We start from the raw sequence: 22,125 nt of genomic DNA, 5'->3' as shown, positions 1-22,125 counted from the left end.
ATCAGATTTTTTATTGTTTTTAAGAAGAGACAAGTATATCACAACCCATGTAAAACCATCTCAGCTTCTCAGTATTTATTTCTCTTTCTTTCAACTCCCATTAAACAAATACGTTGAGCTGCTTGATAAAGACGACCATAGATTTTGGAGGGTCTATGTCCCTGCAGATGGTTGGCATGTTCCCCTCCCTCCCTGGGTTTCTAGGAATGAATGGGTTGATGCATTAGATGCTTTGTAGGTAACAGACCCAGGTGTGGGTTCCCCAGGATTGTCAGCACCACGCTCTGGGGTGCCAGATTTAGCAAACTAAGCTTATAAAACAGAGAGTGCTCCGTCCACTTTGAATTTCAGATGAGCAGTGAAAATTTTTTAGGATAAGCCTAGCCCAAATATTGCATGGGGTATACTTATACTGAAAAACGTATGCATTGTTCATCTGATAATTTAAAGTTAACTGGGTCTCCTGTATTTCACCTGACCACCGCCCTAATCGCTCCCCACCCCACTTTCCTGCTTCCGGTCTCCAACCTTGCTCTAGTATTCTAACAAATTTGGTCAAGGGAATGGTGTAGGAACCATCAGGGGAATTTTCTTTTTCTTTTTCTCATAACAAAGGCCACAATTTCTTCTAGGCAGCTATCAGGCTTTTTTTTTTTTTCCTAGATTTTATTTATTTATTGACATACGTAGATCACAAATAGGCAGAGAGAGAGAAAGAAAGAGAGAGAGGCAGGCTCCCTGCCCAGAGATCCTGATGCGGGGCTCGATCCCAGGACCCTGGGATCATGACCTGAGCCGAAGGCAGAGGGTTTTTAACCCACTGAGCAACCCAGGCACCCCAGGTTTTTGTTTTTTAATTAACATATAATGTATTATTTGTTTCAGGGGTACAGGTCTGTGAGTCATCAGGCTTACACAATTCACAGCACTCACCATAGCACATATCCTCCCAAATGTCCATAACCCAGACACCCTCTCCCTCTCCGGCCCCCCCCCCCCCCCAAGCAAACCGCAGTTTGTTTCCTGAGATTAAGAGTCTCTTATGGTTTGTCTCCCTCCCGATCCCATCTTGTTTCATTTTTTCCCAACCTACCCCCCACGATCCCCTGCCCTGCCACTCAAATTCCTCCAATCAGAGAGACCCTATGAGAACTGTCTTTCTCTGGGCAATCAGATTTTTTTTAAAAGGCATTGTGAATACAAATCCTTGCCACAAGTGCATAGTTTGCATATGCTTGGCATATCATAGTGCTCGAGAATATTGATCTATTGACTGACTGAATGAAAAAGTGCCGGGGCAACAGAGAAAACGGGCAATTTCATTTCAGCTAACATAATCAATGGCTGTCAGAAGCGATCAGAGGGTTTACAGAGAAGGAAAACATGATAAGGGGGTACAGTAGGCCGAATAATGGCCCTCTAAAGATGTCCACGCCCGAATCCCCAGAAACACTTTATTTTACACAGCAAAAGGGACTTCGTAGATGACCCTTGAGGTAAGGATCTTGAGATACGGAGATTATCCTGGGTAACCCAGATGGGCTGAATGGAATCACAAGGGTCCTTCTAAGAGAGAGACAGGCAGGTCAGAGTCAGAAATGATCGTGCGACAGCAGAATGGGGGTTGGGGGGGGCGGCCTGGCTGCTGACTTTGAGCAAACAGAAAGGGTCAAAGAACACAGAAATTGGCAGATTCCTAAATATTGAAGAGAATGGGTGTATTAGCCAACCAGGGCTGCCAGAACAAAATACCACAGACCAGGTAGGTGGGTTAAAAAATAAAATTATTTTTCTCACAGGTCAGGAGGTTTGAAGTCCATAGTCAAGGTGCCAGCTGGGCTGGGTTCTCCGGAAGCCTCTCCCCTTGGCTGGCAGGTGGATTCCTTCTCTCACAGGGTTCCCCCATTGTCTTTCCTCTGTGCGTGCACTGTCCTGGTGTGTCTCTGTGTACACATTTCTTCTTCTTATGAGGACATCAGTCAGATCGGACTAGGGTCTCATTCTTCACTCAATTACCTCTTTTTTTTTTTTTTAAGATTTTATTTATTTACTTGACAAAGATCATAAGTAGGCAGAGAGGCAGACGGTGGGGCGTGGGAAGAAGCAGGATCCCTGCTGAGCAGAGAGCCCGATGGGGGGTGGGGGGCTGGATCCCAGGACCCTGGGATCCTGACCTGAGCCGAAGGCAGAGGCCTTAACCCACTGAGCCACCCAGACACCCTCAGTTACCTCTTTTAAAGGCTCTATCTGCAAAACCATCACATTCTGAGATACTGAGGGTTAGGGCTCCAATATACCCAATTCAGCCCACAACAATAAGGTGGACAAGTGGAGGAAGTATTCAAAACAACCCATCAGTCCCCCAGAGTGATAGTAACAATGCAATGCAATGCAGAGAGATCCGGGCTTGGATACCTGGAGAAAGAACTTTAGTGGGACAACTGGCATTGATTTGAATGAGGTCTGTAGATCAGGTAACAGTATTACATCAGCGATTATTTTCTGGTTTTGATCATGGTACTATGGTTACGCAAGATGTCAGTATTTAGGGAAGCTTGGGTGATGCCTATATGGGAACTCTGTACTATTTTTGCAACTTTTTTCTAAGTCTGGAATAATTTCGAAATGAAAAGTTAAAATTAAAACAAATTCAAATGAGGGGCGCCTGATGCTTTCCCTCTCCATCTGCCCCTTCCCTCCGCTCACGCGTGCTTTCTTTCCAATAAAATAAATCTTTTTAAAAAATTAAAATGAAATAAAATAGGAATAAAATGGATAGAAGGGAGAGAGAGAAAGAGAATAGGTTTGGAGGCGTCAGGGAAGGAAGAAAAAGCAAGGAGTACTGAGTTCCTTGGGGTCAGAGATGGTACCTTGAGGTCCCCATTGGACACCCCCCCCACCCCCGCTTTTGGAACACTGCCTAGGAGCTCAGCATGTTTTGCGAGGCAATATTCAGTGAGTCACGCACTGAAGAGAAGGCATTAGGTCCCTCCAGCCTCCCTTCCCATTCACGAAAGGCTTCATATTTCGGGTTCCGGATTTGTCTCCTAAGTGACAGGACACCGGACTGCGTGCGTTGGAAGCATGAATTCTTTGCATATAAACATTTAACATACACCGTCCTCTGGGTAACTGGATTTTGGTATCCCTTCTTTCGCACTTTTCTTCCCATCTAGTTCAACCTTTTTTTTTTTTTTTAAAGATATAATTAATATACCATACACTTCACCCCCCAAAGAACCGCACACCCGCCCACTCTCTGACAACCACGGGTCTATTTTCTGTCGCTAAGCATTAGCCTATTCGGGACATTTCATGCAAATAGATCATGCATTCCGTGGACCGGCCGCGTTTTTAAAGCTCAGCCCCACAATGGCTAGTGGCCAGGGGATTGGACGGCGCGGGTTGGGTGTGCTCGGGGCGCCCAATGGCTCGGGAGCATCTGGGAAGACAGGTGCAGGTGGCGGAGGCGGCGCGGAGGGCAGGGCCGGCGGGCGGGCGTGGCCCAGGGAGCCGGCGCGGCGGTCGCTGGCGGGCGCCCCCCGCGCGGGCATGGCGGCTTGGTGGCCCGCGATGCTGCGCGCGGTCCGGCGCTACCCGTGGCCCACGAACGTGCTGCTCTACGCGGCGCTCTTCTCCGCCGGCGACGCGCTGCAGCAGCGGCTACGGGGCGGTCCGGCCGACTGGCAGCAGACGCGGCGCGTGGCCACCGTGGCCGTGACCTTCCACGCCAACTTCAACTACGTGTGGCTGCGCCTGCTGGAGCGCGCGCTGCCGGGCCGTGCGCCGCGCACCGTGCTGGCCAAGGTGCTGTGCGACCAGGCGATCGGCGGGCCCGTGGCCGTCTCGGCCTTCTATGCCGGTGAGGGGCTGGGATGGGGATTAGGGGCCAGGGCGAGATCCGCCGGGGGTAGGGGAGCAAAGGATCCAAGGTTGGGTGGACTGGAGGCCGGGGCTGGCGGGGCCCAGGGCTGGGGGCGGCAGGGGACTGGGATGGAGCGGGAGCCGGGGGCTCTGGGATCGACTAGGGCTGGGGGCCGTGGGGGGCGGAGGTGGAGGCAGAATTTCAGGATGTTTCCTGAGAGGGCCAGGGTTGAGGTTCCAGAGCTAAGTCTGGGAACCAGAGATAAAGTGGGAGAAGTTGAGAGGTGGTGCCCCCGGGGAGTGAAGGGGTTAGGGTCCCGGATTGCAGCTGGGACTCTAGGGTTGAGTATAAAGCTTTCAGGGGGGCCGGGGGCATCGCCTAAAACTGGAGGGAGGCAGGACTGGGGTTCCATTTCCTCCTGGAAAAGGTCCACATGAATGTCGAGGCAATCACAGCCTGTGGCCATGGCGGCTGCCACAGCTGTGACCCAGTCGTGGGACCGGGCTGTCCTGCTCCAAAGAAAATCCCCTCCAGGGACTATGGCCCTCCTTTCCCCTGACAGACACTCCTTTTCAACACACCAAGCAAATACAAGGGGCCTCAAGACCATGGGAGCAGAGCAGGTGGAACCTGAGGTAGTAACAGATTCCCCCCAGAAACTTCATGCTCAAGGCCTTAGTCCTGCTTTGGTAACAAGATTTTCCTTTGGGGTTCTGTCCCTCTGTGAAAATCCAAGAAAATGTGAGTGGACCTTGGACCCTGCCTTGGAGAGCTCTCTGCCTGTGAAAGTCCTGGGAGGCCCCACCTCAGAAAATCGCCCTGGGGCCAAAGGCCAGACTTTGGGAATCCTCCTTAGGGCCTTAAATACCAGAAACAGTGGGCGGGTTTCTGTGGCCTCCACCCTCTCTAGCATTTTCAATAGCCTGCAAGGGAGGGGGTGGGGGCTGTCACCAATTCCCCAAGAAAAGCCAAGGGTCCTGGGCCTGGCATTTAGGGATAGAGAAGGTCTAGAGACCCAAGAAGGTCTTCTTTGCAGTAGCTGCTAATGCCTTCTAAACCAGGTCATGGGAGTCACATCAGTGTCTTGAAGAGACCGACCCTGCCCTTTGGATCTTATTTTGGGGAGCCAGGTCTGGTTCCTTTTCTCACAAAGCCCAGAGGAAGCATGAAGGACCTGGGAGTCTCAGCCAACCGCAGGGCCGATGGGGTCCGTGGGGGCAGCGACATCCAGGACCCAGGGAGGGGGCGCTGCTGGGTGCCTGGTCCCACGGTGTGACTTCCAGGCCACATCTGCAGAGGGGCTCCTCAGGTCCCTCACTACAATTACCTTGAACCCTAGTGAAGGAGTTGGGACCTAGGGGCTGGGCCTTTAGGAACTCAAACAACCCAGGAGGCAGATCCTCTTTGTTCTTGCCGTGTTACAGAGAAGGAAACTGAGTCTCCAAGGAGGTTAACCGACTTGCCGGAAGACAACAGAATCCAGATCTCAGTCTTGAGTGTTGTTATGTCTGAAGCCCGGAAGGGGCCCCAGGAGGCCGGTGATTTAAATCTGAGGCTCCTGACTCGGATTCCGACCCAGATGGCTGCTTTGCTTTGCTTTGTAGATTTCTGGCCCAATTTCCTTCCCTCTCTTCGTGTCAAAGCGAAGGGGGGTGGGGTCGGGTGGATGTTTGTTCAAGGCATTTCCGACTTGGAAATTGCCTATATCAGGTGATCCTTTGTGCTGGAGCCACCTTGGGGAGCTCGGATTGTGATGGAGAGGTCTGGCCTGGAATCCACACCTCGGTTGGACTTGGACTTGGTCCCGTAGTAACCTCCCTGAGCTTCTTTTCTGCCTCTGTAACTCCCAGCCTCAGTGGATTGTTTAGGTGGGTGGGAGGGGCAGGTGTCCAATGAAATAAGGCATAAAAAGTGCTTAGTGCTTATTAATTATTATTTAGTGGAACCTGATACTACCAATTTGGGCCTGGGTATTATAAATCCTGTTCTAAGAAGCTTTTGCAATTGACTAAAAAAACCCCACTCATTTCCCCTTCCTCCTAATCGGATTTTGAAGGAGACTTTTTAAAGCACTTTTATTTTTACTCCTTTCTAAAATAGGAGGATTTTTGTCTTTGCTCCCTGAATTTCTTCTCAGGGTTGTTGAACATACAAAGTTTTCAGGATGTTTTTAGAAAGGCTGAATTCGTGTTCTGCTTTCACATTCTGATTAGAAGGCTGATGGGAACTTGGTAGTTGCCAAAATACCCAAGATCCATCAGCCTTTTTTTTTTTTTTAAAGAAGGAAATTAAATTTTTAGAAATTTATTTATTTAAATATTTTATTCATTTGAGAGAGAGAGAGAGATTTTATTCATTTGAGAGAGAGAGAGAGAGAGAGAGAGAGCATGCATATGAGTGGGAGCTAGAGCACAAGCCAGGGAGAGGGGCAGAGGGAAAGGGAGAAGCAGACTCCCCAATGAGCAGGGAGCCCCCATGTGGGGCTCCTTTCCAGGACCTTGGGATCATGACCCAAGCAGAAGGCAGATGCTTAACCAACCATCCAGGCACCCTAAATTTTTAAAATGTTAAACATTTTACAAAAAGTTTGGAAGACAGAGGAGAAAAGTCACTGATCGTCCTGCTATCTGAACACTGTGAATTCTCTTACAATTTATATATAACTCATTTATATATAAATACAGATCTTTCTGCTGTCTCTTTGGTACCCTGCTATTTTCACTTCATATTTATCATTCCTTTAAGATTTATCTAGTTTTATTTTTTAAATTCTACTTATTTTTTAAAAAGATTGATCTCATTTAGAATGGAGGTCATGTTGTTGTCAATGTCAGGTCAGAAGGGACATAATGATCCAGAGGTACTGTGGGTACTTCGCATATGAGAAGAGAAAACTTGAACTGTTACAGTTTTCTTTCTACTGAGTCTTGCAAATTTCCGGTGGTGTGTGTTTTTACAAATAGGTATGAGTATTCTCCAAGAAAAGGATGACATATTTTTGGACCTGAAACAGAAATTCTGGAATACGTACAAGGTAAGACAGACTTTGGAAAGGCAACCAAAATCTTTTAGTATATTTGTAACATTAGATACATTTTAAGAAAACTAATTTTTTTTTTGAAGATTTTATTTATTTGAGAGAGAGAGAGCAGGAGAGAGGGAGAAGCAGACTCCCTGCTGAGCCGGGAGCCCAATGTGGGACTCAATCCTGGGACTTCAGGATCACGACCTGAGCCAAAGGCAGTCGCTTAACCAGCTGAGCCACCCAGATGCCTTTTAAGAACTATTCTTAAGGGTTCCAATTGGTTGGCACAAGGGTATAGTATTTTGACAGAGAGATCTTAAATTTGTTTGGAGAGAGAAATGAGAAGAAGCTTTAAGAGTGTCTCTAAGTTAGGAGAGACACGGGTGTCTCTGAGTTTTGGTCAATGTTCACAAAGATTCCTGTTTTTTAAATTTACTCTTGTTAGTGACTACAGTTTATCTAGTGAATTTTGGAGCCAAAGAGGCTATTGCAAAATAGGAAAAGCAGAATGTGAGTGATGAATGGAATCGTTCCGGGGCCAATGTTCCCAGGTGTCCATTCTGCTGAGTCCTTGTGAAGGATACCGTTCCCCAAGATTACTTCTAGACTTAAAGCAAGTTGCCTGTTGTACTGTTTGCTCAGGGCAAATATTCACACCCCAGTCCAACAAATATTTATTACCTTACTCAATGAATATTTATTGAGCAGTATCCGTGAGGCCTGCCAAAAGCAGGGATGCCTTCCATCTCTCGCCAACAGGAAGCTTGATTTTTACTAATCCCAATGAAGTGAAGTTTCAGGATTGTAGAATATACAGACTGGCCTTGGGCTTTGCATGTACTTAATTCCCTATCAGAAGCCGTGCCAAGCCCACCTGCTATTGCCTTACTCCTTCTGGAATTTTCTGTTGACACTGAGCCCCAGCATCACCATTATCGCTTGATGGTTGCAGGGAGATGACAGGGAGTGTGGCGGCCACATGCTCAGGGATGGTCCTGTTCTTCCTTTTAAGGGGAAAGAGTATTCAGAACTTGTTACTTCTCCTGGGGCAGAAATTATGAGCCTGTTGCATCATCCGAATGCGATTTTCTTTGGCTCTATTTTGGAAAAAGGAACATGTTTTCCCACTAGGTCATGGATCCTGTGGAGGTGTATACATTTAACATTTAAGAAAAGAGCAAGCGAGCAGAATTGGGGAAGAAAGAGGCTTTAAACGGGGATTTGCAGATGCTTCAAATTCTCCTCCTTTAATGAAGACACACAGGCCCACTTTGTTGGGTGTTGAATGTCATGCCAAGGATCCTGGATGTTGGCAATAGTGGCAAGAGAAACCAGCTGGAATGTTATGGTAACCAAGTTCACATAAGACACAGGGAATGGGAATAGGGATGACCGGAGAGCTATTGAGGAGGCAGAATTGGTAGCTCTGGGTGAATGGTGGTCGGGGTAATGGGCAAGGACCATCGAGGATGACCCACAGGTTTCTGGCTTGAGTCACTCCATGAGTGGTGACTCAATACTTGAGAGAGGACATAGTGAGCCAATTGGAAAAAGAAAGATAGATCATTTCAGTTTGAGAAATGCTGAATTCTAGGAGGGCCACCTGGGTGGCTCAATCGATTAAGCATCTGCCTTTTGGGTCAGGTCATAATCTCAGGATCCTGGGATTGAGTCCCACATCAGGCTCCCTGCTCAGTGGAGTCTGCTTCTCCCTCTCCTTTTGCCGGCTGCTCCCTCTTGCTTGTGTTCCTCTCAAATAAATAAATAAATCTAAAAAAAAAAAAAAAAGAATATGCAATGGAGATTTCCAGGTGCACAGAGGAGAACCCAGAGCTAGGGATGTTAGATACGGGAGAAGATGGGTTAAAACTAGGCTCTCAAGTCAACTTGATCAATGAAACCAAGAGCACGAATGGTAGGAGTCAGAAGACAAGAAGCATCCAAAAATAATGTCACTAAAGGCTTTCTTGTAGCCCAAAGGATATGTGAGTAAGAGGAGAACTGTTTTGTTTTGGGTTTTTTTTTGGTGGCAAAGGAGTCAACCCCCTGCCCAATCCACATTCTTAGGATGAAGGTAGAAAGGACACTGCCTAGTTTCTTTGTTGCTGACATGTAGGTACTATTTGAGATTTTGGTTGATTTGGTGGGGGGTTTTTTTGTTTTGTTTTGTTTTGTTTTTGTGTTTTGCAGATGACATGCCATTTCTGTCTCTTTCCACAAGCTAGGGTAGAGGGGCTCCGGGGGGCTCTTAGAAAGAAACTTATCTGATAATTACATTCATCTCTTTCATCGTTTTTGAAAACTTTAATTTGGAAATAATTTCAAACCGATGGAAAAGTAACATGAATAGTTCCAAGAATTCCCTTTACCCATCGTCACTGATGGTTAACGTTTTGCCCATTATTACTTTCTGGCCGGATCCATCTATATCCATCCATCTTTCTGTCTGTTTCCCGGAAGCATTTGAGACTAAGTGGCACACAGAATTACCCTTTACCCTAGGACATTTACGTATCTGTTTTCTAAGTATCGATTTTCTAAGAATAAATAGTTCTCTAGGAAGCTCCAGCAGAGTTAGCAACTTCAGTACATTTAACAATGGTAGTGAGCCTTTTATCTCATTCACCTTCCTTCTGCCATTTTTGTCAGTCGACTATCTGATGGCCTTTATAGCATTTCTTTTTCCTTTTAGAGATTTTTAAAAAATTTTTATTTATTTGACAGACAGAGATCACAAACAGGCAGAGGCAGGCAGAGAGAGAGGAGGAAGCAGGCTCCCCGCTGAGCAGAGAGCCCAATGTGGGGCTCGATCCCAGGACCCTGAGATCATGACCCGAGCGGAAGGCAGAGGCTCAACCCACTGAGCCACCAGGCGCCCCTCTTTTTCCATTTAGTACAGGATCCAATCTAGGGTCAGACAGTGCGTTTAGTTGCTGGGCCTGTTTAGTCTCCACTAATTGGGAACGTTTCCTCAGCCTTCTCTTACCTATTACAACACTAATATTTTTGAAGAATGCAGTTCTGTTCCCCCTCCCCCAAACAACAAGAACCAACAAAACAGCAGCAACAACAAATCATTCCCTTTTGGGGGGCATTTTGTAATACACAAGAATGTCAGTTAAATTTATTCTATAGTAAGAAATAATAGAATATATTATTTGCCTTAAATCTTTTTTTAACAACAACAAAAAATCAAACATTTTAGATAAAATAGTCACCTATGGCTCTTACTGCCTGAAATAGTATAAGATATTATTGCTTTTTAAAAAGATTTTATTTAGGGCGCCTGGGTGGCTCAGTTGGTTGAGGATCTGCCTTCGGCTCAGGTCATGATCCTACAGTCCCAGAATCGAGTCCCACATTGGGCTCCCTGCTCAGCAGGGAGTCTGCTTCTCTCTCTGACCCTCTCCCCTCTCATGCTCTCTCTCTCACTCTTTCTCTTAGTAAATAAATAAAATCGTTAAAAAAAAAAGATTTTATTTATTTATCAGAGAGAGAGAGAGAGGAGAGAGTGAGGAGGGGGAGGGGGAGGGAGAACCAGGCTCCCCACTGAGCAGGAAGCCCCGAGATGGGCTCGATCTCAGGACCCCAAGATCGTGACCTGAGCCGAAGGCAGACACTTAAGTGATGAACCGCCCAGACACCCAAGTAGAACATATTATTAACAAATCATTCCATGAAGAATGACAAATTTAAAACTTGACTGATGATCCTTTTATAAATATATTCCCGCAGCATTTGCCTGGGCTAACGTATACATATATGTTGTTATTTTGAAAGCGGCAGTTTAACAGAAATGGTGCTGATTCTGGACGCCTTCTCATTCTGGACCTGTGACTAGAACTCCTATAATCGCCTCACACCTCCAAGCTCTTTGCACTGCTCCCACCCTCTCCTACTGGAGGGACTCTAAGGAGTCTGATGTAATCAGCTTAGTCTGAAATACAATCTCACCTCCGGGTTTTATCTGCCTGGTATTTCTTAATCTTCTGCATTGCTTCTTTGTGATTAAAAGGCATACTAACTGAGTTTTTCTGTATTCCAGAGCGGTCTGATGTACTGGCCTTTTGTGCAGGTGAGTTTCCAACTACTCGGAATGCTAATTACTGGGGGCACCTGGGTGGCTCAGTCATTAAGTGTCTGTCTTCAGCTCAGGGCATAATCCCAGGGTCCTGGGATCCAGCCCTGCATCGGGCTCTCTGCTTGGTGGGAAGCCTGCTTCTCCCTTTCCCACTCCCCCTGCTTGTGTGCCCTCTCTCCCTGTCAAATAAATAAAATCTTTTAAAGAAAATATTTTTAAAAATGCAGACTGATGGCAGAGGTTGACATGGAGCTCTAGAACACTCTTTCTTTCTGTTGCAGCTGACCAACTTCGGCCTGGTTCCTGTTCACTGGAGGACGGCTTACACGGGACTCTGTGGTTTTCTGTGGGCCACCTTCCTTTGCTTTTCACAACAGAGTGGCGATGGCACGTTCAAGTCGGCTTTTGCCTTCCTTCATGTAAAGGAGGCCAGTGCCCTTGAAAGGTCCCCCAAGGAATGAGAAGCCAAGGACTCCCTAGCAATGCCGATTTCTTTCATTCCTTCCTTCTCTCTTCCATCTTTCTCTCCTCCTCCCTCCCTCCCTCCCGCCCGTGCAGGGGCTCGCCTACAGATAACAGAGTCTCCTTACCAGTTACTTGCTCCATTTTGGAGACTGACTCTCACATAGACCCCATGGTTTCATTATCCATGAGTACTTAACATTTTATCCAAACCTTTCTTTTCCCCCCATTTTGGTCTGAAAGCCTCACTTCTCTAATATTTTTACTCCTCTAATTCTTTGGTTAATATTGGTAACAGTGACGTCGTGGCACTTTGCAGTTGCTCCGATTTCTATGCTTATATTTTAATGCTGGTTGATTTAAAGAACCCGTTTTGATCATTTACTTAACGTCGAAAATCTCAGGTTATCCCCCACCCCCAACACATACTTTTGGGTCAGTTTAACTTTTATACCAAAAGTAGTCCTTAGAGAATATTTCTATTTACATAGAGCTCAATCGAAGAGAAGACTAAATAACCAAATTTTTTTTTCTCGAAATACTTTATATAATAATTTATGGTTATACTGATGGTCAGTTCTGTAAGTGCATTTTATGCTGTCAAAAAATGGTATCTGATTGGTGTGTCCCATATGGAATGTATTTTTCAGAGATCTTCTACTTTTGTAAATTTTTAGTTAAGTGCTTTTTAGTTAATGTGTTCTAATTTTGAGCCTATTCAGTTGACTGAAGGACCCCATTTTTCTAGACAATAAGAAATTTACAAAATTTCTGGCTTCTTAAAGACATATATTGAATGAAGTTTCTATGAAAATGAGCAATTTTTCTTCCTCTGGAAAGAAAAACTCTATTCCATAGATTTCCAGGGAAAAGAGTTACCCCAAATTTCACACTAAGATTATATTTAAAAACAAAAAAAAAATCAATGCTTTCCAGGAGTACCTGTGGCTCAGGTGGTTGGGCATCCATTTCTTGATCTTGGCTCAGGTCTTACTCGCTCAGTCATGAGTTTGAGCCCCAAGCTGCCTCCACGATGGGTGCCGAGCCTACTTAAAAAACAAACAAACAAACAAACAATGCTTTCCAATAAATCGTTATCAGTAATCTTTAAGCTAGACATGACAAACTGGATCCAGACTTTCAGATTTACTCAGTTTGTCTAACCTCAAAACCAGTGGATCTAAAAGTGATATGACTATCTGAAGAAGTTTCAGCAAACTTCACCTAAGAATTGTACCAAAATGCTGCTGCTTCCAGTGAAGTCTTTTTTTTTTTTTCAAAGATTTTGTTTATTTGACAGACGGAGATCACAAGTAGGCAGAGAGGCAGGCAGAGAGAGAGGAGGAAGCAGGCTCCCCGCTGAGCAGAGAGCCCGATGGACACTCAATCCCAGGACGCTGAGACAATGACCTGAGCTGAAGGCAGAGGCCTTAACCCACTGAGCCACCCAGGTGCCCCTTCTGGTGAAGTCTTGTACAAATTTTAAGGTGGGAAGCACTGGGATGTTAATAATACATTCATCTTGCAAATTTGTATTTAAGATTAATTGAGAACATACCCTTCAATTTTTTACGCACCTAATTCATAATATAAATTAATGTAGGTTCTAAGTATCTCATGTCTATGATTTATTTGAATTTAATTGGTATTAACCTATATTACCTTATTGGGACAATAGTAAGGAAATTTCTAGATACCTTCTAAAATAATTTGTTACCTACACTGTTTTGAAAGTTGCTAATATAATGGAAAAGCTGTTCCATCACACTTAAGACGAATTCTTAAGTTTAGAAATTCATTAGAAATTGCATCTTGGAGTCCTGGGATCAAGCCCCACATCGGGCTCCCTACTCAGCGGGGAGCCTGCTTCCCCCTCTCTCTCTCTGCCTGCCTCTCCGTCTACTTGTGATTTCTCTCTGTCAAATAAATAAATTAAATAAATAAATAAAATCTTAAAAAAAAAAAAGAAATTGCATCTTGAGTAACTATGCGAAATTACTAACTGGCGATTTCTTAGATGAGCTTCAATATTACTTTTAGGATGGAAGAGCAGTGTTTGCATTTTGTGTCAAAGTCATTGGGAAACAGACCTTGTTTAAATTGTCGAGAGGAAGAAGGCTTATTGTTCATAAACAAGCACGCCTCATCCATCTCTACCCAAACCCGTGCTGCTGTATGCTGTAGAGAAGGCACAGCGTGTGTTCTCCGCATTTCTGCAAGTAATGTACTTAGGATTTTTATGCAATAGTGCTTTTCTGTTTTTGTGGGTGAAATGGAAGATATTCCAACTAACGCAATGTTTGTCTATTTTAAAAAGCTGCCAGTCTTGGTATAATACACTCTGAACCTTCCCAGGTTTGCCACTGGGCAGGTGGCCCCTACCCTTCCTCCAGATTTTCCTACTCTGTTAAGTGTCTTTAACTTGGTTATGTGTTGTTTCAGCAGGTTCTTCTGGCCCCTGTGCTTGCTCGGGCAAAGGGAAAAACCCATTATTCATTGTCCTTGACAGAGTGGAGACAGACTGGATTTTCAGTTTCCAGTATGTGTGGAAAACAAAAGGGAAATTTGAAAGGGGAATCTGTGAAATGTCAAAAGCATTTACAAAATTTTAAACATTTTTTTAAAAATTTAAATTCAATTTAAAATTCAATTTAAAATTTAATTTCAATGAACATAGAATGTATTACTGGTTTCAGAGGTAGAGGTCAGTGATTCGTCAGTCTTTTACGACACCATTGCTCATCCCATCACGTGCCCTGCTCATGTCCATCACCTGTTAGCTCTCTTCTCACCCCACTCCTGTCCAGCAACCCCCAGTTTGTTTCCTATGATTCAGAGTCTCTTTCGGTATGTCTCCCTCTGATTTCATCTTATTTTATTTTTTTCTCTCTTCCCCTAGATCCTCTGTTTCAAAAGCATATTAAAAAAAAAAAAAAAGCTTATAGGATACTGAATTCTGATCCTCTTGTAAGTTAGCTTGAACTCAGGGATCACAAATCCTGCTGTAGGTCCAGGCTTTTGGGCTAGCTACCCTGTGGCTCAAATAGCGTCTCCCGGCATTCCTTTTTTCTGACTCCCTGATTGTCACTGATTGTCACCACTGACCACCACCACCAGGGAGGCTGTCTCCTTGGCCCTGCTACCATTAAAATTAAGAGTGCCCCCATCCCATTTTATTGGACACCTGGTTTCCATCTCCAGGCCCGGAAATGGGCCTCTTAGGTAACTCAGAAATGATGTCTCAGTCGAAGGGAGACCTTTCTGTCCACACAAATGGATGTGACCATTGTTATCATCCACCAGTATAATCGTAACCATAACCATGATGATAACTGTGTGGAAAGAATCATGGTCTATTCTAAGAATTATGGACTAGAAGTAAAAAGATGGATAATCAAATTCTCAGGACATTTAGTTCAATCCATCATTCAGTGCTTGAGCAGTGCCTGTGACAAGTGGTTCAATGGAAAGCTTGGATATTACCCAAGCAACGCCACCCAGCCGCAGGTTACTGGCATAAACAGTGGGTACTTTGAAATCATGCTGCCCTGGGTAATCAAGGAAGGCTTCCTGGAGGAGATGCCTAAGCTGCGTCCTGAAAGGATGGAAAGTCACAAGACTAAAGGCCTGTAAATTGGAATGGGGATGGAGGATCAGATGAGAGGAGATGAGATCTTGAAAGAGAAAGCCGAGAAAAGGCCTGTAAGTTCTAACATAGCGGGACATTTCCATCGACTCGTTCCTCAACTTTGGGTAATGTAAATGGTCCTAGCCAGCTTACTTGTGTTTAAATATCATGTAGCACCTGCAACTTCTCAGTCTTTTTCATTTGTAGGAGAATTAATAAAAGTGATTCTCTTTTATCGATATCATGGTTGGGGGAGACAGAATTAGGGAATGTGAGAGTTTGTGTATGTTTAAAAATGTCCCGATACTGAGTTTGAAAGAAGCATGCAAAAATATTTTTCTTGGAATCTGTGCAGTAGGTGATTCTGTAGACAAAGTAATTGATTATTTTTCCTAAAGATTTATTTATTTGTTTGAGAGAAGGGGGTGGGGAAGGGGCAGAGGGAGAGAGGGAGAGAGAATCTCAAGCAGACTGTGCTGAGCACTGAGCCGACTCAGGGCTTGATCTCAGGACCCTGAGATCATGACCTCAGCCGAAACCAAGAGTCAGATGCTTAACTGAGCAATACAAGTGCCCCCCCAAGTAATTAATTATTGACCCCCCTATACAGTCAGTGAATTTGGCCTTGGGGAGGGGGCTCATACAAATGAGGGGATGCTTCATGAAAACCTTTTCTCTTTTGTATGGATGCTTTGGGGGCCAAAATAAAAACTGTTTCATGACCAGAAGGTATAAATACAGATAGGGTTCAAAGAGGGAAGCATTTTCACATTCTAGGACTTCATTAATAATTATAATTTTGGTTCTTTAATACATTGAAGAAAAATATATTTCTTTCACAATAAAATCTGTAGATAAAGAGATCTAACTTTGCCGTTTGAGGCTGTATCTAAATAGGGTCCCCAGATCAACTATGTTAACCACAACCAACCAAATTAAAGGTAGGTCGTCTCTTCAATTGAGGTACATTACCCAGAACTACAATTTCTAACTCACTTATCACTGCTTGATACTTTACTTGTTTACTGTTCTTCTTCCAAGGATTGTCATCCCTTAGACTTTGTTTGAAGCTCTCAAAAAATACTTTTCCCTGGGGCACCTGGGGGGCTCATTCATTGGGCATCTGCTTTTGGCTCAGGTTCTGATCCCAGGGTCCTGGGATGGAGCCCCACATTGGGCTCCCTGCTCGATGAGAAGCCTGCTTCTCCCTCTCCTACTCCCCATCCTTGTGTTGCCTCTCTCACTGTGTCTCTGTTAAATAAATAAGTAAAATCTTAAAAAAAAATATGTATATATATTTTTTCCCTGTGTGGGCAATTTGCTTTTAATTCAGTGGCACTTTATGTGAATTTCTAGAGTATGTGCCAAAACAAATTCTATCCAGAACACACGCAACATATTCTGGAGGCAGCTTTCATTTGGAAATTAGATTCATCTTCTGAAAGTATTAGAACGTTAGTAGATTTTTGTGTCTCAAGATTTAGACTTTGCATTGGCTACCTTCAATCTACTTTACTGATAATGTTTGGAACCTAAAAGAACCAAATCACAGAAAATGCAATTTATTTTTTTTTAAGGTTTTATTTATTTCTTTTGAGAGTGAGTGAGCAAAAGACCACAAACGGGGAGGAGGGGCAGAGGGAGAGGGAGAAGCAGACTCCCACTGAGCAGGGAGCCCAATGCAGGGCTCCATCCCAGGACCCCGAGATCATGACCTGCGCTGAAGGCAGATGCTCAACCGACTGAGCCACCTAAGTGTCCCAGAAAATGCAATTTAAAAACAATTGAAAGGGGTGCTTGCTGGCTCAGTCAGTTAAGCATCTGACTCTTGAGCTCAGCTCAGGTCTTGACTCAGGGTTCTGAGTTCAAACCCCGCACTGGGCTCCACGCTGGGCATGGAGTCCACTTAAAAAAAAAATTGGAAATTTTCCTTTTAATACTGTTAATGGCCAATAAGTGGAAGGGGGAAATCTGGAGTTCAAAGATCAAGTGTGTGCTTGGAGTTTAAAGGTAACAGGAAGAGCTGTGAACGGTAGCCAACCAAGGGGAACAGAAGAGAGTAATTAATAATTGAGTGACATTTTGGGTGTATGTCAGTTCAAAGCGTTTCTTTTCCCAGTTCCCTTCCCCTCCCTAAGTCCGTCTTTCCTTACATAAAATTTTTTTTTAAGATTTTATTTATTTATTTATTTGACAGACAAGTAGGCAGAGAGGCAAGCAGAGAGAGAGAGAGAGAGGGAAGCAGGCTCCCTGCTGAGTAGAGCGCCTGATGTGGGGCTCGATCCCAGTACCCTGGGATCATGACCTGAGCCAAACACAGAGGCTTTAACGCACTGAGCCACCCAGGCGCCCCTCCTTACATGAATCTTAATTCATCCACGTATTCTTTCGAATGGCTACACCTTCGATCCCTGCCCCCAACCACGACCGCCACCCTAACCCTCCAGGAGAGAATCAGGGCCATGACAGGGACCAGAGCACTGAAGCGATGTGGCAGCCTTGCTTTTTAGAGGGTCGTTGGCAGAGATCTCCTCTTTGGGAGAATTCTGAAATGAGCAAACATTCGGAGGCAGCTTCTACCTGCAATTAGGCTCATCTTCTGAAAGTATTAGGAACTTAATGGATTCTCGCACACCCCAAGACTTAGACCTTGCGTTGCCCAATTTCTTTTCAGAGCTGTTCTCTTTCCTCCAGGTGCCCTTTACCCACAGTCTCTCAGGCTACAGTGCTGTGTCTTCCAAATTAGTTCTCATTTCCTCTCTTTGCCTCTCAAAACTCCCATTCTCTTCATGTGGCTGATTTCGGCGGGATGTAGAGACGTCGTTTATTACACTAATTTGCTGAAATGTGGATGAGAGCCTTTCTAGCTGAGTTTTTTTTTTTTTTTTTTAATTGCTAGCACAAATCTCTGGATGGAATTTCACGAACTGTTGCTGGGGTGGGAAGGGGTAGAGAGAAGAGGATGTATTTTTGGCAGAAGACTTTGTGATACAAAGTTACACGGTGCACTTCCCACTGGCTCAGAGCCAGCTGGGCAACGATGCTATGAACTTTCCATAATGGGAGGCCGTGATCTATTTGTATATCTGTGTGTCCTACCAGATCGTGGGCTTCCTGAGGGAAGGATATATTTCTTATATATATTTGTATCTGAAGTGTCCAGCACACAGCAGAAACTCAGTTGGATGAAGTTATGTAGTTTGTGGATTTCTCATCTGTTGTTTTTTGCTGGTGCTGAGAAATCTGCACTGATAGCACTTTTTTTTCTTTTTTTTTACAAGATTGCTATTTATTTATTTGAGAGAAAAAGAGAGAGAGTTGGGGAGAAGGGGGAGAGGGAGAGGAAGAAACAGACTCCCTGCTGAGCAGGGAGCCTGATGGAGGGTGTGTGTGGGGGGGAGGTTGATCCCAGGACCTTGGGATCATGACATGAGCCAAAGGCAGATACAGACTGAGTCATCCAGGTGCCCCCAGACTATTACCACTTTCATTTTCATCCCATTTGCAGGCAGCTCTCCTGTGTTAAGCTCAGCACAGCCTAGACCTTCAACCTGTTCCATCTGTAGGCTCAGACAGTTCTGTTTTCTTCCGGATGCTTAGGACTTGTGGGCTTTGGTTTCCCCGTGCCCATCTTGCACATGTCCCCAGAAGGACGTCTCTTCACATCTCTACAAGGCTGGATTGTTTGTCTTTGAGACTAGGTGGAATTATGGTAGTTGGACTCTCTCTAATTACTGAGAAATCTTTTGTGATGGTTAATTTTATGTGTCATCTTGACGGGGTCCGGGGAGTTGTGGATATTTGGTCGAACATTCTGGGTGTTTCTCTGGGGTTGCTTTTGGATGAGGTTAGCATTTAAATCAATAGAATGAGTCACGCGGATTACTTTCCCTAACATGAGTGGGCCTCATTTCATCCACTAAAAGCCTGAGTAGAAGAAAAAAGACTGATGTCCCCCAAGTAAGAAAAAAACTCTTCCTCCTGCCTGCCTTCAAACTGGGACGCTGGCTTTTTTTCCTGCCTTTGGACTCAAATGGACACATAGGTCTTTCTGGGTTTCGAGGCTGCTGGCATTCAGATAGGGACATGCCATCAGCTCTCCTAGTTCCCACGCCTTCAGACTCCGAATGGAACTAAACCATCAAGCTCTCCTGGGTCTCCAGCCTCTAAATCACATGGTAGAGGAACTTGCCTCCACAGTCATGTGAACAACTTCCTTATAATAAATCCATATGTATACACACACACGTACATCCTATTGGTTCTCTTCCTCTGGTGAACACTGACCAATACCCCCTTGTTTATGTGCATTAGTATTCCATGGTTCGTGGTTCATGCCCTGTGGTTGTCTGTGGACCATGATCACCAGCTCGTAACTGTTACAGAATTACAATGAACATTACTTTCTGGGAGCCCTGAAATCATACCATGTAGGTGGTCACCCACCCTGCATCTGTAGCCTCTCTAACAGGACCACTAATTATATAATCTGAAAACAGAGGTTCAGCCAGATAGCCAGGTAACTGGCAAATAACTAACTGCATATTCACTTAGCTTCACAGTGGATGGAATGTGCGTGTTGTGAGTTGTGTGAATGTTGGGGGTGGAGAATGGATTCTAGTTAGACTGTAAGCCCTTTTGGCGCTCAGACCATTAAGGACTCCACGGGCTCTCTGCTCTCCCTCTGCCTGCCGCTCCCCCTGCTTGTGATCATTCTCTCTCTCTCTCCTTGTCAAATAAATAATAAAAATCTTAAAAAAAAAGTACAGCAAATGACTCTGCCTATATTGTGTTATTGTGCTGTGAATATTCTGGGAAATATGTAAAGGAAAGGAGATTCATATCCTGTAATCTTCCCTAATCATCTCTATTGGTAATTTGAAATTTATGCCCTTCCTTTGGATTGGGATACAAGTTGTCCTTATCTGTTTATATGTGTTGTCTGTCATGGAATTCTTTCTAAACGTTTGGCTTATTTCCTATGTATGTACAGACGTACATATTCTCACAGAGCTGAAAACTTAGAATTGAAATTTTTCCCAACTGGTTTCTCAAAAGCCATTCTTTTTGAGCATAAGTAAGAAAAAAAACTGCAGTATTGGGTTGCCTGGGTGGCTCAGTGGGTTAAAGCCTCTGCCTTTGGCTCAGGTCATGATCCCAGGGTCCTGGGATCAAGCCCCACATCGGGCTCCCTACTCAGCGGGGAGCCTGCTTCCTCCTCTCTCTCTCTACCTGCCTCTGCCTACTTGTGATCTCTGTCAAATAAATAAATAAAATCTCTTTTAAAAAATCACAGCATTAGGATTCCTCTTACTAATACCGTGGAGGCAAATTTGAACTTCAAGTTACTAAGGCTACTTTTTCCACCATCTAGTGCTGACATGGCTCCTTTGGTCTGCAGTCCGCTATTTTCTTCTTTTGTGATTTAAATTCTTTCCTCTGTCTTGACGGAAATAGATTTCCCTGCACACAGTCCAGGAGAATGTGTTCGTTCTCCACTGAGAAGATGCATTTGAAATATGTGTTGCATTGCTCTGGCGTTAAGTTCAGCAAACCTTGGTATGACTGTCCTGTTTGTGAATGTGTATACTCACGGGCCTCAAGGTCACATTGATCTTTTCTGTGGCTACTCTTGCCATATTTACTGCATCTTCATTTAAGGTTCCTTTCTGTTGCTTCTCTATTAGAATCAAAGTTTGTGGGGACGTCTGGGGGGGCTTAGAAGGTTGAGCGTTTGACTCATGATTTTGGCTCAGGTCATCATCTCGTGGGTCCTGGGAACGAGTCCAGCATTGAGTCCAAGCTTGGCGGGGAGTCTGCTTGGAAGTCTCTCCCTCTTGCCTTCCTCACATGCACGTGTTCTCTCAAATAAATCAATAATCTTTTAAATAAATCAGTAAGTTTTTAAAAATGTTTTATGTCTTTATTTGAGAGAGAGAGAGCAAGCAAGCAGGGGAAGCAGCAGGCAGAGGGAGAGGGAGAAGCAGGCTCCCCACTGAGAAGGGGGGACTCATCATGCAAGGCTCGATCTTAGGACCCTGGGATCGTGACCTGAACCGAAGGCAGCCGCTTAACCGACTGAGCCATCCAGGTGCCCCAGCAAATAAATAATTATTTTTAAAAAAGAAACTGTTGTAGGTAGAAGAGAGAGAGACACATGAAGAAATAGACTCTTAACTCTAGAGACCCCACTGATGGTTCCCACAGGGCGGTGGGTGAAACGAGAGATGGGGATTGAGGGGCGCACTTGTCCTGGTGAGCACTGGGTGACGTATGGAAGTGCTGACTCGCTATATTGTACCCCTGAAACTAAAATTACACTGTATGTTAACTATCTGGAGTTAAAATTAAAAAAAAAAACTGTTATGGGTATAATGGACATAGTAAGCAGCTATCAGCTATATAACACAACGCTTGCCTTTTAATTCTAAAATGTAAACGGGAATTGATCGTATGGAATTAACTTACACATAAAGTTCAGGTTTGTTAAATTTTTGTGTACCATTCTATCTGAATATATTCTGTTTAAGAGTTGTAAACCGAAAAATTGAAATAAAAACAACTAAACCAAAGTGAAAATATTCCCTGTTCACCTGATTTCTGTAATAGCAGACTTCCAAATTGAAAATCAGGAGAATGTTCTTAACAACAACAAAAAAATTGTGTCAGTATAGGCTCTTGTGCATTTTTGGCCAGTTTTCCTTTTTTGCTACTAAAAGAAAGTGGGGGGGGGTCAGTTTATGCTGGGGCTGAACGCCAGAAAAAAATGCTTTAGTAATACTTAGAGGTCTTAATAAAGAAACATGAAATATTACATTAATATACTGAACAGTAAGATAAAAACCCACCAGGCAGAAATTATAATCTGTCACATTTTTGCAGACTGTTTTTTACTCCATTATGATAAATAATAGGAAAATGAATCACGATTTCCAGGATTTGGGCCAATAACAAATTTGTGAGGATAAGGTTAGAGAATTTCCTGCAGGTGATGTGTGAAAATTTTGAATAGAGTTAATGACTGCGAATGGTTTATTTTATCCTCTGGGAGAAATGAGAAAAAG

The 22,125-nt window shown here is 44.3% G+C and overlaps 1 protein-coding gene across 1 annotated transcript; it reads left to right on the top strand.

Moving 5' to 3' along the window:
* Positions 1 to 3,503: 3,503 nt before the first annotated feature.
* MPV17L (MPV17 mitochondrial inner membrane protein like) lies at positions 3,504 to 21,633 on the top strand. The gene is made up of 4 exons (XM_059415268.1): positions 3,504 to 3,862; positions 6,829 to 6,899; positions 10,936 to 10,965; positions 11,253 to 21,633. Exons 1-4 carry the CDS (start codon positions 3,553 to 3,555, stop codon positions 11,430 to 11,432), a joined length of 591 nt encoding a protein of 196 aa, XP_059271251.1. The 5' UTR covers positions 3,504 to 3,552; the 3' UTR covers positions 11,433 to 21,633.
* The last annotated feature ends 492 nt before the right edge of the window (positions 21,634 to 22,125 follow it).

This window comes from Mustela nigripes, chromosome 11 (assembly GCF_022355385.1).
Source record: "Mustela nigripes isolate SB6536 chromosome 11, MUSNIG.SB6536, whole genome shotgun sequence".
Taxonomy (NCBI): Eukaryota; Metazoa; Chordata; class Mammalia; order Carnivora; family Mustelidae; genus Mustela; species Mustela nigripes.
Note: the sequence above shows the minus strand (reverse complement) of the source record. Positions and strands in the feature narration are given on the sequence as shown.

Coding starts and splice junctions, on each gene's coding strand:
- MPV17L (XM_059415268.1), top strand. CDS start 3,553: ATGGCGGCTTGGTGGCCCGCGATGCTGCGCGCGGTCCGGCGCTACCCG. Junction 6,900..10,935: donor AATTCTGGAATACGTACAAG/GTAAGACAGACT, acceptor TCTGTATTCCAG/AGCGGTCTGATGTACTGGCC. Junction 10,966..11,252: donor TGTACTGGCCTTTTGTGCAG/GTGAGTTTCCAA, acceptor TTTCTGTTGCAG/CTGACCAACTTCGGCCTGGT.